Genomic DNA, 14658 nt, shown 5'->3' with positions numbered 1-14658 from the left:
TCGCTCCTGCAGCCAGCCGCATTGCTCTCCTGAGCCTACAGATTTAATGCTCGGATGAGCAGAGTGAGGACTTGGGGGCACTCAACACAGTGAGAATTAACCCCCCAACAACCACACTGGTGCCCTCCTAGCTGCAGAAAGATAAACCCTAAGGAGTCAGGAGGGAAAATTAAAACTCTGTAGTGTTCGGAATGTTCTCCAAACAGCCTGGAGCACGAAGCAGGGCATGGTCTCTGAAGTTTATCAGACGGCGTGTATTTTTACCTTTTCACTTTTTTAACTGTGACTGTTCTTACTTAGATGTATTTCTGTGATCTTTCCACCCTTAAAAAAGCTTTACAATTTGCAAGGTTTACAGAATATACAGAAGACTGGAGACTCTCCAGTTACTATGAAAAGCCCAAATGGAATCAGAAGTCCAGAATTGGTCGCTAACAATGGGAAGGGGACCATTCGTTTTCACTGGCTAATTCTGGTTTAGGCCATATGGCTGATTGTTATTTTCCCCTCAGGAGCTTTCTATATTTTTGAAGTTTTCAAAATTAAGAAGAACAAGTTGTATATAAAAAATGTTCAAGCCTAAATAAGTTGGAGAAGGGTGGAATCTTCAACAAGCAGTAGAACAAATGGCTGAGAATATACATAATAAGCTAAGGCTGTGCTCTGTACCAATTAAAGCCTGGATGTCTTAAATATAAACATAAAAGAAATCATGAAAACATGAAGATGGATTTTAGGTGGGGATTTATATAATAAGTGGTGGAAGAGCCTTTTTTAAGCATGATGCCAAAAGTAGAAAACCTATGGGATATTCAGAGCTTTGTGGAGGTGGAGGGTGGACAGGATATAAGAGTGATATGAGGATGGGCAAAACATTTATGGTGTGTAAGTAGGAAATGGACAATATATAATTTCTTGCAAAGCCATGAAAAAACATTAGAGGTCAGTAGAGTGGATGGTAGGGAAGATGGTGGACAGATGGTAAGGTAAGTGTATAGAAGGGGTGGATGCCTGAAATGAACAGGTGGATAGACATGGATGAACTATTTATAATTTATTAGACAGATACAGATTAATATGTATTTCTTAAAAGGCAGTAAGAAAAGTCTGTGAGTGGATAAACTGGACAGATGGATGAGGTGACGGGTGGATGGAATGGAACGAGTGAGGGTGGGTGCGTGGCTGGACAGCGGGAAGAGTGAATGGAGGCATCTCAACTGCCTTCCAGAGCCTCCTCTTCCCTGCAGGTGGCTTTCCTTCTGTGTGTGGCTTCTGTCCCTCCCACTAGAGATACATTATTTTCCCTCATTCCAGAAACCAAGGATCTGTCTTGACTCTCTGCTACCCTGCTGTCTAATCCATCTCAGTCTCTCTCTCCCATGACTATCTTCATTCCTCATTTCTTAGTTCTACTACCACCACCATAGCCTGGGCTTTCTCATCTCTCAACGTCACCTTTTGCCATATCTACTTGTCTCTCACTGCCAGTTTCTCCCTGGATGAATCAAGGATCTGCTAAAAGTGTCCAGAATATAATAATCCTGCTCCGAGCTGCTCCGAGCTGCTCCGAGCTGCTCCGAGCTGCTCCGAGCTGCTCTGAGCTGCTGTGCTTCCCCCTCCCCCTGCTAAGGACAAGCCCCAGATCACATTCCTGTGCACAGGTGCTTCACAGTACAGCCCCGCCCATGCCAAAGCCAGCCCTTCCACACCACTTTGCTCCACCTCCCAGATGAGGGGATGCTCAAGGGTGTCCCCTTCTTGCCTACTTAGCATGGAGTCTATGGAGAGGTCTGGTTCAGGACCCAGAAATACATCTTTATGACTGTTAATGTTTGAGTATGGCTTAGCAATTTCCCTCTGTTGTGAAGGCCATCAGCAGTCCAGGGTAGTTTCTGATGTGGAGCCTCATCTGTCCCCACTATTACTGTTTTCCCATGACATTCAGTCACATCCCACAGTTCTAGGGCTCAGCACCACTTAAGTGATCGGCCATCAGTCGTGATATTTGCTTCCCACCAAAGGACACCTCTTGCTATAGCACAAATTTGAATTTCTTTTAATATTACATTAACTGTTCTTAGAAGTAATTGATGTTCTTAGCAAATGAATATCTGAGACATTCTAGGGCTGGGGTTGTAGCTGAGTGGATAGAGGGCATACCTGCTTTGTAAGGAGCCCTGGGTTCAGCTCCTACTATTGTATAAATTAGAAATGTGGTGTGTTTGTAATTCTGGCAGTCAGAGTCAAGGTCATCCTTGCCTGCAGAGCAGGTGAGCCTAGCCTACATGAGCCCCTGTCTGTAAATTAATATTTTCAGAATCATGTTTGAGCAAGATGTGGCATTGTACACCTATAATCCCTGGTCTGGGAGGCTGAGACAGGATTGTGCGCTCAAGGCCTGCGGTTACAGGTAGGCAGCACCACATCCGAGTCAGTTTTCACATTAGATCTCAATTTGTCTTATATTTTTATGGTACAAGTCAGACATAAGGAAGTACAAATCCCTGGCTTCTTTCTGCCTGTACTTTCATTCCATCTGCCTAAATCTTTATGGTGATAAGTGGCCGTCAGTCTTTAATTTCTGTCTGTGTACTGTCTGACTGCTTCCGTTGTGGTTTTTTTTTTAATTCCTTTACTCGCCTAATTTCTACAGTGTGCCACTTGTCACTTTATCAAGTTTTATAAATTAGCTCAGGCAGTAAATTTACCCTTATTTATATTTAATGCACCTGCAAATACAGACTGTCATCATTAGCTTTCTCTCTCCTGGCATTTTGAAATTTTATTTTCTGTAGATAGAACATATACCTCATTGTTTTAATTCCCCCAGGACTGTTTGCTTGTTTGTTGTTTTGGGGGTTTTGCTTTGTTTTGTTTTAAGATTTTTATTTATTTTATGTATGTGAGTACACTGTAGCTGTTTTCAGACACACCAGAAGAGGGCATCAGATCCTATTGCAGATGGTTGTGAGCCACCATGTGGTTGCTGGGATTTGAACTCAGGACCTATGAAGAGCAGTCAGTGCTCTTATGTGCTGAGCCACCTCTCTAGCCCTGTCCATATTTAATAATTACATTCCAATTGTATATCATTTATTTTATTTTCCAGATATATACAATTGACTTATGGGAATTTATTTTCTTGTCTTTAACAAAAACAAAGAAACAAAAAACAACAAACCATGAAGCTTTGCTGACCTCATCTCTAGGCACCTATTTACTAAAATGAATTGCTTGGTAACTGTATGACCCATAGGTAGTGACTCTTTCAAACCTTCATGACAATAGGAACAGAACAGGTTCTCATGTTCCCAGGGTGGACTCTAACCTGCTGTGTAGCTGAGAATGACCTAGGTTTCTGACCCCTGATAACTTCCTGGTGTGTTTCAGAAAGAGTTTCTGGATTAACTCACCATCTGAATGACATTCAGTCTCTTGCTGAGACTCTGAGTGAGGATGCATACCCGGTCCACACAGCAGCAAATTATACTACATTACCTTAACTCTTCCACTGCAATGAGACCCATCTTTTCTAGAACATTCATTCTGAACCTGTGGACTCCTATCAGTGAATTCTTACAAGTTATTTAGACTTGATTTTCCAGGGGTTTTTTTTGGTTTTGTTTTTTAAATAAAAGGGTGTTATGTTGTCTAGGCTAGACTTAGCAAGCTATATATCAGATGCTGGCCTTGAACAGATCTGCCTGCCTTCCTCACTTCCTTAATGCTAGGTTACAGGAGTGTTCCACTACAGGGGGCCTTTTCTAACAATCTTCTGGTTAGCAGAAAAATTGCCTGATAACTCTTTGCGCCCTGGTATAAAATCTGTGTAGCAGGTTTCAGGAGGTACCCTCTACTCACTAATGTTCTTATCGTTGGATTTTTTTTTCAGCACTCTACCTTTTTTTTTTTTTTTTTCTAAACTCAGAAATGTATTGTCTTGGTACTCAGGGTTCTTCTTTAAGTGTCTTTTTAAAAATTCAGTTTCCTGTCCAGAGCCACAGTGACATTGTCTAGTGATGATCAAAAGCATAAGCTAGGAGCTCGCAAAGGCTCAACAGGCCAGGGTCTCAGCCCTGCAAGCCTGATGACCTGAGCTTGATCCCCGAACCAGAAAGGTGGAAGAAACGAGTCAACTGCCTGGAATTTTCGTCTAACCTCCACATGCATGTCTTGGCATGGGCACACTGCAGTCTCACACATAAACACAAAATAATAATAATAATAATAATAATACACAATGTAATAATAATAACAATAGTTGGAATTGTAAAAGTTAAAAAAAAAAAAAAAAACAATGAAAACATAGCCTAATAAGGGCCAGTGGTTTGACATCACTCCTGACCTGGTGGAAAGATTGTATCAACCAAAGTTATCCAGCCACAAAGGAAATCAGGAAAGTATGACTTACCAATTAAGACTCCCTTCTAAAGGCTGAGCATGGTAGGACCCGCCTTTAATCTCAGCACTCGGAAAGCAGAGGCAGGAGGATCTCTGAGTTCGAACCCAGCCTGGTCTACAGATCAAGTTCCAGGACAGGGCTACACAGAGAAACCCAGATATATATATATAGGAACCCACCCTTTTCCTAACGGTTCCTACACACACATACACACACACACATGCTGAAATGCTGAAAACATGATGGTGGGATAGCTCAGCAGTTAAAATACTTGCCACACTAGCCTGGCAACCTGCATTCTGTCCCAGAACCCAGGAGGGAAAGAACTGAGTCCTGAAAGTTGTCTTTTGACCCTCACATGCATGGTGTGGCACTCACGCACTCTTTCTCTCTCTCTCTCTCTTTCTCTCTCTCTCTCTATCTATCATCTATCTCTCTGTCTCTCTCTCATTCTCTCTTTCATGAATGACAAAGCTTTAAAAAGGGGATAAGGATATAGACATATATAGACATGTATGTATCTCTCGTTATACATATACACAGACACACATCCCTTCTAAGATTAATCTTGTAGCCAAGCCGGGAAGCTGTGTTGTCTTACCTACTGTTCTTACCGTACCTACCTCTACAGAGTATTTAGTGTAGCTGTGAGAAAAAACCCTGAAACAATAGGCTCTTAGAGTGGAAGCTAGGAGTTAAAGGGGGAAGGTGACTTTTTAAGACTCAGATTTGTACAAAAATCTCTGTCATTTAAGAACCCAGTGGCCAAGCCATTTCCCTCCACATGATGCTTTATTGTTTGGGTGTTTTTAAGAGCGTGGAGTTGCTACAGTGTCCTGATTTACTGTTTGCTTGACTCCAAGGGAAAACTTTATATTGCAATTAACCTTTCTATTTTTCTCCTTCCATCGGAATATTGTGGACTTCCTCTGTGGTATTTTAGTGATTAGACAGGATGAAGGGCATCCTTACAGATGTAAGGCCAAAGTCGATGAGGTCAGAGTAAGGGGAAGGGATGGGCTGTGTGGGGCCAGTGAGTCTGCCCTAGCCAAACTGTCTGACACTTCCCAAGAAGAATAGGAACCTCTGAATTATTCATTTTCAAGTTACCCTAAAGAGCCACTTATGTGATACCCCAGTGCAGACTTTGGGTTCAGCTAGAGGAAGAAGGAGGCTCTGTCTTCTCCTGCAGACGCTCTTGTGTAATTCCACTTCCCAGCCCTTCACCTAGGGGTGAAGAGCGCCGCTTAGCGCCTCGTGTGAAGTGAACGGGGTTTGCAGTTCTTTAGACTCATGGGAAAGAAGCTGGAAGGAGGAGCCAGGAAGTGGTCTTGGACTTGCACTGAGGTATGGGGTCAGGACAGGGTGGCAGGGCTCATACTGATAGCCAGTATTCTGCTGTAAGGTTGGGTTTTGTTGCTATTATTTTGGTTTGAGGTTTTTGTTTGTTTGTTTTTGTTTTGTTTTTATTCTTAGCTTCTGCCACCCACCCTGTTCCTCACAGTTCCCATGCCAGCATAGTACTTAAGGGAGAAGGAGGTAATTAGAGGCCCTTGCGTCCTGAAGTAAGAGCAGTGTTCATAGGCCCGTGGCTCCCTGTGCCCTTGAACGGGGTTATCAACTGCTCTGCCCAGGGCCTTTCTCCTCAGCTCTTTATAGACTAAGGTAGAGGCCTCCTCTGCAGTGCAGAACACTCTGGAAGGAGGTACCAGGCCAACAGCACAGGAGACAGGAGGATCAGGATCTCAAGATCAAGCTTAAGGCCAGTCTGTGCTACATGAGACCCTGTGGTCTAAAGATAAAAAGTAAATAAAAACTGTTGGGAAAGTAAAAAACAATGTTGGAAAAGAAACACATGCTCCTTGAGGTATTCTGTAACCGTTCATGCAGCCCTACTGCAGAGTCCAGGCCTCTCAGACACCGGACTCCAGAGCACCAAAATCACAGGTCACCTGTGCCACCTACAGCTGACAGTGGCTGGTAGGCTGAAAGGAACTGCAGTTCAAGGGACACAATGTTGAGGGATTAGAAAAGGCCCACAAACTGAGAGGCTGCCAGGGAGCCAGGCCATAGGCAAGAGCATCAGTAGACACCCGTGGATGCAGGTGCTGTGGCCACATGCCTGTTATCTGATCTGTGTGAGTGCCTCTTGTCTTCAGAGAGGAGGAGGGGCTTCAGAAATGATTGTTATGACACAGCAAGGTAGCTCAGCACTTGCTGCAATGCCTGATGACCTGTTCAAAACCCCAAGACCCACACGATAGGGGAGCACCAACTCCTACAGTGTGCTCTTGCATGCACATGAATAGTTAGTCTAACGTGACTAAAAAAATGTATCTGTCCTCCACACGGCAAAGTGTGTATGAGGAAGTTGAGGGGCAGCATTTGAGAGTTGGTTCCCTCTTTCTACCATATGGATCCTGAAGATGGAACTCAGTTTGTTAAAGTTAGCAGCAGGTACTGAGCCAGCTCTCTAGCCCTAAGAAAATGTTTTTATAACTTCATCCACTCAAAATTACAAAAGAAACTAAAGGCCACGCTCATGTATAAATATTTATATAAAAATACTAAATGAAGTATTAGCAACCAGACCTGAGAGCTCACTAAGCACCTGATACACCACAGCCATATGGGAACAAGGGCAGCTAGTATAATTTATCGTATTAGCAGGTCAGAGGAGAAAATCCATTTCATTAGCTACATAAATGCTTAAGATGTACTTAAAGAAATCAATACTCATCTTTTATTAAAAAGTCATAATAAAGTAAGAGATGGCTATTTTATTAACAAAATCTAAATGTATATGTTTAAAGCCAAAAAACAGCAATATGGTGACTTGTGAAATAGTGAGTTAATACTTAAAATCCACACCAGGCAAGGATTCCCTCACTGTTGTCTTAGTTAGAGCTAGTCACTACTGCTGTGATCAAGCACCGTGTCCAAAGGCAGCTTAGGGAGGAAATGGTTTATTTGGCTTATATATCCTCAGTCACCATCCACTGAAGGAAGCCAAGGTGGGGCAGGTGCAGTCGCCACGGAGGAGCTCTTCTCACTGCCTGGTCCTCAAGGTTTTCTTAGCCGGCTGTCTTGTTATCATAGGACCACCAGCCTAGGGGTGGCACCACCACAATGGATCAGGCCCTCCCTACCAGCATTAACTATAGTTAAAATAGAACTAGCCAGCATCCAGTATGGAGTGTTATAAAAATATATGCCAGTATGGTTCCACTTCCCCCTCTTTCCGGCGTGCGTACGTGCGTGTGTGTCTGTAATCACACACATGTGAATGTTTATGTAAAGACTAGACTCCAACAACCTTTGGTTTTTGGGGGGAGAGAGGTTTGTTTGGGTTTTTTTTTTTTTTTTTTTTTTGAGACTATCTCTCCCTGTTTTCTGGAGCTTGCCAGTTCAGCTAAACAAGATGGACAATGAGTCCCAGGACGTGCCTGTCTCTCTGCCTCCCCATTACTGGGATTACAAGTGCCTGCTGCTGTGTCCAGCCTTTGTTACGTGGGTTCTGAGGACTCAGCTCAGGTCCTCATGTATGCAAGGCAAGCATCTACCAGCCAAGCCTTCTTCCCAGCCCAATGAGTTCCCTAGGTAAGGAAACAAGAAGCATTCCAAGGTACCAGCAGATTCTTTGCCCTCCTCATATGCAGATGAAGGCTTAAGATACTGTGGAAGGCCACAGGAGCCACAGAAAGACTGTCATGTCACTAAATTGACCTGCACAGCTGATGCCTTGTGGCTCAAACCTGCCCCCCCCCAACATCTGACTTCTACATCCTATGCAGCTTATTAATTTTCTTTTGTAACAAAGTATGTGACAGAAGCCACTTACAGAGGAAGGGTTACTCTGGCTAACGCTGATGGGGAAGGCATGGTGGCAGTGCAAGGCTGCTGCTCACTTTCTCCTTCTCATTTAGCCCAGGACCCCAGCCCAGCCTCGCTCAGTCTCTTCCTACCTCAGTTAGCATAATTGCCACAGTCCCTCACAGACACGCCAGAGGCTTTTCTCAGAAGTGCTTCCAGACCTTGTCAACTGACAGTAAAAACTGTCACAGGCAGCTTTTCAACTACAGATTGTCCCTGCTCTTGTCCCAGATCCTTCTCTTTATGCCAGGCTGGGAGAGGAGACCTACATCCTTACAGGGATGACAGTCCCATCACAGAGCACTCTTCCTCAGAGTCACACTCCATCCACCCCTGACCAACCTGTTCTTTCTGAACTTGACCTAAGGATCTCAAGAGTTTTATGATAGTAGTAATAGTAAGGGGCTGGTGAGATGGCTCAGCAGGTAAAGGTGCTTGTTGCCAAGCATAATGACCTGAGTTTGATCCCTGGACACCACACAGTGAAACAGAACAGACTCCTGCAATTTTCCTCTGACTTACATACATACATATATATATATATATATATATATATATATATATATATATATATATATATATACTTATATACAATAATTAACTAAAGTAAAATTCTGTAGCATTTGCATAGAACATTCTCCAAATCACCATACAGAACTTTTAATAGATAATCTGATGCATACTCTATAAGTAGTTTTACACTATATTGCTTATCAAATGAGGTGCATACTTGAGGTCCACATGAGGTTGATACATACATGGAATCTGCAAAAGTGGGACGTGAGGACATGGAGGACTGAGCACACTGTTTCCTGGCTTCACTGACGGACGGCTAAGAGGATGAGCTATGCAGCAGTCTGGCGCTGGGCCGGATGGTGCTAGTACTCAGGAGATTTGTGCGAAAGGAAATACATGGTGTCTGGCCTGGGTATAATTTCCTTTCCATCAACCTTGACCGTGTCCTTTGAAGTTTGTCATAAAAAATGATATGTTAGCCCAGAGAATACCCTGAAAGGATGCACAGGGATACAACTGAATGAACTATATATATTCTAAGCCCTGATGAAATGAGGGCTCAACCCTGTACTTGAAGTCAGGGAAGAGCATAAAACAGTGCAGGTTAATAGGCAGTAGATGCCGTGTTGTGAGCTCACAAAAAGGTGAGTGGCTGGGGTTCTTATAACAAATTGTGCTGAGCGAGCAGTTTGTGCAATATTACAGACTTTGAAATAGACAGGATGTTAGACAAATGTCAATCTCACAATGGCACACACCTATAATCCCAGCACTCAGAAGGCAGAGTCAGGAGGATTACAATTTGAGGACAGCTTGGGCCACATGAGACCATGTCCCAAAACAAATTAAAGAATGAGGACCCTTTATAGCCAGATATGGTGAATGTACACTTGTAATCCCAGAAGCAGAAGCAGGAGGATTCTTATAAGCCTGAGACTACATAATGAGAAGTAGGCCAGGAAGGGCTATATTGCAATACTCTAGTCTCAAAAACAAGGAAGGGGAGGGGAGAAGAGGGAGAAATGAAAACAAAGCTTCTCAAGGATTTACTGTCATGCTACTAAACTATATTATGGACAGTTCATCCCTGTCCCGCTAAAGTAGCAGATGTGGTTCCCCACCCCCCAGACAGGTGATTGGGTAGGCTTCATTCTGTTGGCCAATGAGGTGCAGCAGTACATTCGAGAGGGTGTGTCCTAGTTTGCTTCTCTGGAGCTGTCAGGAAACACTACCCAAAAGCTACTTGAGAAGGAAAGGCTTTGTTTGGCTTTCACTTCCAGGATCACCTGTGTATGTGGGGGAAGGGGGCACCAGCAGAGGGCTGAGCCCTCCCAAATCAATCATTAATGAAGAAAATGGCCCTTCAATGAAGGCAGTTCTTCAGGTGAGGTTCCCTTTTCCCAGGAGACTCTGGTTTGTGTCTAGTTGACAAGAACTAACCACCATAGGCAGGTTCATCAAAACCTAGTGGAGCAGTGACTCAAGGTTGAATTCACGCAGCACTCAGGATTGCACTCAAGTTCCCAGCATAGCATGGTGTAGCATACTTACTGTACTGGCTGGCTGGTTTTGTGTCAGCTTGACATAGGCTGGAGTTATCACAGAGAAAGGAGCCTTAGTTGAGGAAGTGCCTCCATGAGACCCAGCTATGGGGCATTTCCTCAATTAGTGATCAAGGGGGGAGGGCCCCTTGTGAGTGGTGCCATCCCTGGGCTGGTAGTCTTGGGTTCTATAAGAGAGCAAGCTGAGCAAGCCAGGAGAGGCAAGCCAGTAAGGAACATCCCTCCATGGCCTCTGCATCAGCTCCTGCTTCCTGACCTGCTTGAGTTCCAGTCCTGACTTCCTTTGGTGATAAACAGCAATGTGGAAGTGTAAGCTGAATAAACCCTTTCCTCTTCAACTTGTTTCTTGGTCATGATGTTTGTGCAGGAATAGAAACCCTGACTAAGACACCTGCCATCCAAGCAACAGACCCTACTGAAAATAATTTAGTTGTAATTAGTTGTGTTCTCTTTGTCCTAGAGAAAGGAGATGGAGAGTTTTTCTTCTAAAAATTAAAAGCAAGCTTAAAGTGATTCTCTATAGAGAGGGGCTGGGTTAGACATTGTAACTCACTTGGCACACTTGCCCATTGACCGCTGGGCTCCATCCCAGCCACTACTGGGTATTATGGCACACCCTTGTGCTCAGCACTCAGGAGGTGGAGGCAGGAGGAGCAGCTACATAGTAAGTTTGAGGCTAGACTGGGATGTATAACAGAAATTATTAATTATTAATGATAATATAAACCTTGGGGCAAGCCTTGTTCCCTCACTGCTTCCTATTGTATCTGGGAATGATAACCTCTCTTGGTCTGGTATCACCACCACAGGCGTAAGGTTTGAGTCACTCTGCCCATCCACAACAGAGCAGTGTTGTCAGTCTTCTCTGAGTCCAGGAAAGCCATGAGTGGCCTCACTGTGAAATGCACAGCTGCCGTTATCACATTCAGTATTCTGCTCAATTCTGTGGTTGCTTAGCAACCAAAGTTAGACTGACCCACCAATGGAAAACTTGGCTTCACTTTTACAGATTGCTTCAAACAGCAGAGAGCATCTTCCTGTTTTAGTGGGACAAGGTGGCATTTTATTTTGTTTTTCAAAATTGCTTTACATTTTTTATTTACTCTCTGTCTCTCCCTGTTTCTCTCTCTCTCTCTCTCTCTGTGTGTGTGTCTATGTGTGTGCGTGCGTGTGTGTGTGTGTGTGTGTGTGTGTGTGTGTGTGTGTGTGTGTGTGTGTGCGTGTGTATTTAAAGAATAAGGGACAGGCAATATGGCTTATCATATAAAGGTGCTTGCCAATAAACCTGAGAACCTAAGTTCAATCTCTGAGATCCACATGCTGAAAGGAAAGTACTGGTTCCTTAAAAATATCCTGTCCTCCATAAATACAACATGCCCCCCACCCAACACACACAAAATAAATAAATATAATTCTTATTTTTAAATGAGGGTTTTTTGTTTTTGTTTTGTTTTTTTTTTTTTAAGAAAAAAAAAAAGAGAGGGCTGAAGAGATGGCTCAATGGTTAAGAGCACTGACTGCTCTTCCAGAGGTCCTGAGTTCAATTCCCAGCAACCACATGGTGGCACATAATCATCTGCAATGGGGTCTGACGCCCTCTTCTGGGGTATCTGACGGGAGCATTGGTGTACTCACATACATAAAATAAATAAATAAATCTTTAAAAAAAAAAAAAAAGGAGGGGGGGCTGGCGAGATGGCTCAGCAGGTAAGAGCACTGACTGCTCCTCCCAAGGTCCTGAGTTCAGATCCCAGCAACCATATGGTGACTCACAACCACCTGTAATGAGATCTGATGCCATCTTCCAGTGCATCTGAAGAAGCTACAGTGTATTACAGTGGAGCGAGTGGGGCCAGAGCAAGCGGGGCCTGAGCAAACGGGGCCGGCAGAGGTCCTGAGTTCAATTCGCAGCAGCCACACACATGATAGCTCACGGCCATCTGTACAGCTACAGTGTACTCATACACATAAAATAAATCTTAAAAAAAGAAAAAAAGAAAGAAAAAGGGAAAAAAAGAGCAAAGAAACAGCTGGATGATGTGGAAGACAGAAGTTGGTATGCCAACCTTGTCTAGTCAGATAGATGAAATGACATGAACAGGTTAGCAGAACTAAAGAAAGCTGGCACCACTCTTGAAGAACCATCCTGGAATACAAGGAGCTGTCCTACCTGAACACATTCAGGGTCTGCCTGCCTCAGGAGCCTCAGGAGCCCACAGTGGAAGAGAACGAGCTCCTGAAAGCTGTCCTCAGCACCAAGACAGGGTTGTGCACACGACAGTAATAAGTAGTGAATAAAAGGATTAGCATGCCGGGCTGGAGAGATAGCTTAGCTGGTAAGAGCACTGACAGCTCTTCCGAAAGTCTTGAGTTCAGATCCCAGCAACCACATGGTGGCTCACAACCACCCGTAATGAGATCTGATGCCCTCTTCTGGTGTGTCTGAAGACAGCTACAGTGAATTACGCCGGAGTGAGTAGGGCCAGAGTGAGCAGGCTGGCAGAGGTCCTGAGTTCAATTCCCAGCAGCCACCCACATGATAGTTTACAGCCATCTGTACAGCTACAGTGTACTCATACACATAAAATAAATAAATAAAAAATAAATCTTAAAAAAAAAGAGTAGCATGCCACCTATGATATATACCTTGTCGCATTGGCCACTGTAATCCCTTACATGTTTGTCTAGTCCTCTCTTTGTGTGGATATGGCTATTCTGCTTCAGTCTGAGCCAGAGAGCCTATCCCTTGATCACTTTGATGCACTAACTCAGTGATGACTAACCTCTATCTCTCTTTTTCCCAGGGCTGATGAGATCGAGATGATCATGACTGATCTTGAACGAGCCAACCAGGTAGGCTGTTAGAATACCAAAGCTCACCCAGTCAGTTCTCTTGGGAACCTCACTCCAAGATGGGGTCATCATGGATCCATCTTCACATCCTCGAAGGAAGTCTGGATAGGAACACAAACAGGACAGGAATCTAGAGGCAGGGACTTATTGATGCAAAAGCCCTGGAGGGATGCTGCTTACTGACTTGCTCTCTTCTAGAACCCAGGACTAGTTCAGGTCCTGCCATGCGACGTTAGAAATACATCCACTGCACTTGTCCTGGGAGCCAGTGTCTGAGACACACGTGCATGAGGGTATTTGTTCTTCTGATCCCGTAGCTTCAATGCATCTGTCCCAGGAGAGTCGAAACCATGGCCTGTAGGCCACATGCATCTCAGAATAGCCATGGATGAGGCCTAACACAAAACAGTAAACTTATTAAGACATTGTGACATTGGCTGATTGATTGGTTTGCAGTTGTACAGTTCCCAAGTGTGAACATTGAGGTTGACACTGTCGTCCCCATGTCAGAAGGTTGAGCATGTCTGATGCCTTTTCCCCAGGTATCCATTACACCATAGAATTAATTATCATCGCCTTCTAGTAGGTTCCAACTGCTTGCTCTAGTGGAGCTCCCAGAGGACAGTTATCTCAGCCAATACCCAGTTATCAGACATACCTTTCTGGAAACACACAGCACAGTGCCAGGCACAGAATAGTCAGTCACATCGTATCAGATGGTTCCAAGCACTCAGCTACCCATAAGCCCTTTCTTCATAGGCCCTACAGGGCAGTAAAACATTTTACTTTCATATCTAGTGCTTCTGGCTCCAACTAGCTATGGAACTGATAATGACCTTGAACTTCTGATTCTCATGCTTCTACCTTCCACGTGCTAGAACAAGTGTGTGCCACCACAGCTGGATGATGCAGTGCTAGAGACAAGAACAAGTATGCACCAGCACAGCTGGATGATGCAGTGGTAGAGATGAGAACAAGTGTGCACCAGCACAGCTGGGTGATGCAGTGCTAGAGATGAGAACAAGTGTGCACCAGCACAGCTGGATGATGCAGTGCTAGAGATGAGAACAAGTGTGCACCAGCACAGCTGGATGATGCAGTGCTAGAGACGAGACCCAGGGTTCCATAAATGCTAGGCAAGCACTTGGCCAACTAGCTAAGCTGCACCCCCACCCAGTTTCCAAAATTCTTCACTTAGGAGAGAAACAGATAAAGCAGAAATTAGTTTCTCAGCCCAGAAGGACATGGCCTGTGGCCTCTGCCTACTCAGCTTTATAGCTGGGTAGCCATAGGCACTAGAAAGTTTTGAATTTTCCATTGGGTCACCCACCCAATGAGTTCAGGGCTCTCTGTGGAATGAAAAACCTCCCAGACTCCCTGCAGAACCTGCTCCCACCCCTGGGAGTTCACGGGACACCTGTCTTTCATAGGCACTGGTCACTTAGACTTGCA

General features: G+C 44.3%; 1 protein-coding gene across 5 annotated transcripts in view; it reads left to right on the top strand.

The window, feature by feature from the left end:
* Window positions 1–14658, top strand: part of Cux1 (cut like homeobox 1) — a 327459-nt gene that overhangs the window by 218266 nt on the left and 94535 nt on the right. For all 5 annotated transcript variants that reach the window (XM_031338271.1, XM_031338273.1, XM_031338270.1 and 2 more), the window contains exon 9: window positions 13158–13206. In XM_031338271.1, the coding sequence (XP_031194131.1) occupies window positions 13158–13206 (49 nt within the window). The remainder of the gene's footprint in view (window positions 1–13157; window positions 13207–14658) is intronic.

The sequence above is a fragment of the Mastomys coucha genome, unplaced genomic scaffold, assembly GCF_008632895.1.
Source record: "Mastomys coucha isolate ucsf_1 unplaced genomic scaffold, UCSF_Mcou_1 pScaffold22, whole genome shotgun sequence".
Classification (NCBI taxonomy): domain Eukaryota; kingdom Metazoa; phylum Chordata; class Mammalia; order Rodentia; family Muridae; genus Mastomys; species Mastomys coucha.
The sequence above is the reverse complement of the archived record's forward strand: the minus strand, read 5'-3'. Positions and strand labels throughout refer to the sequence as shown.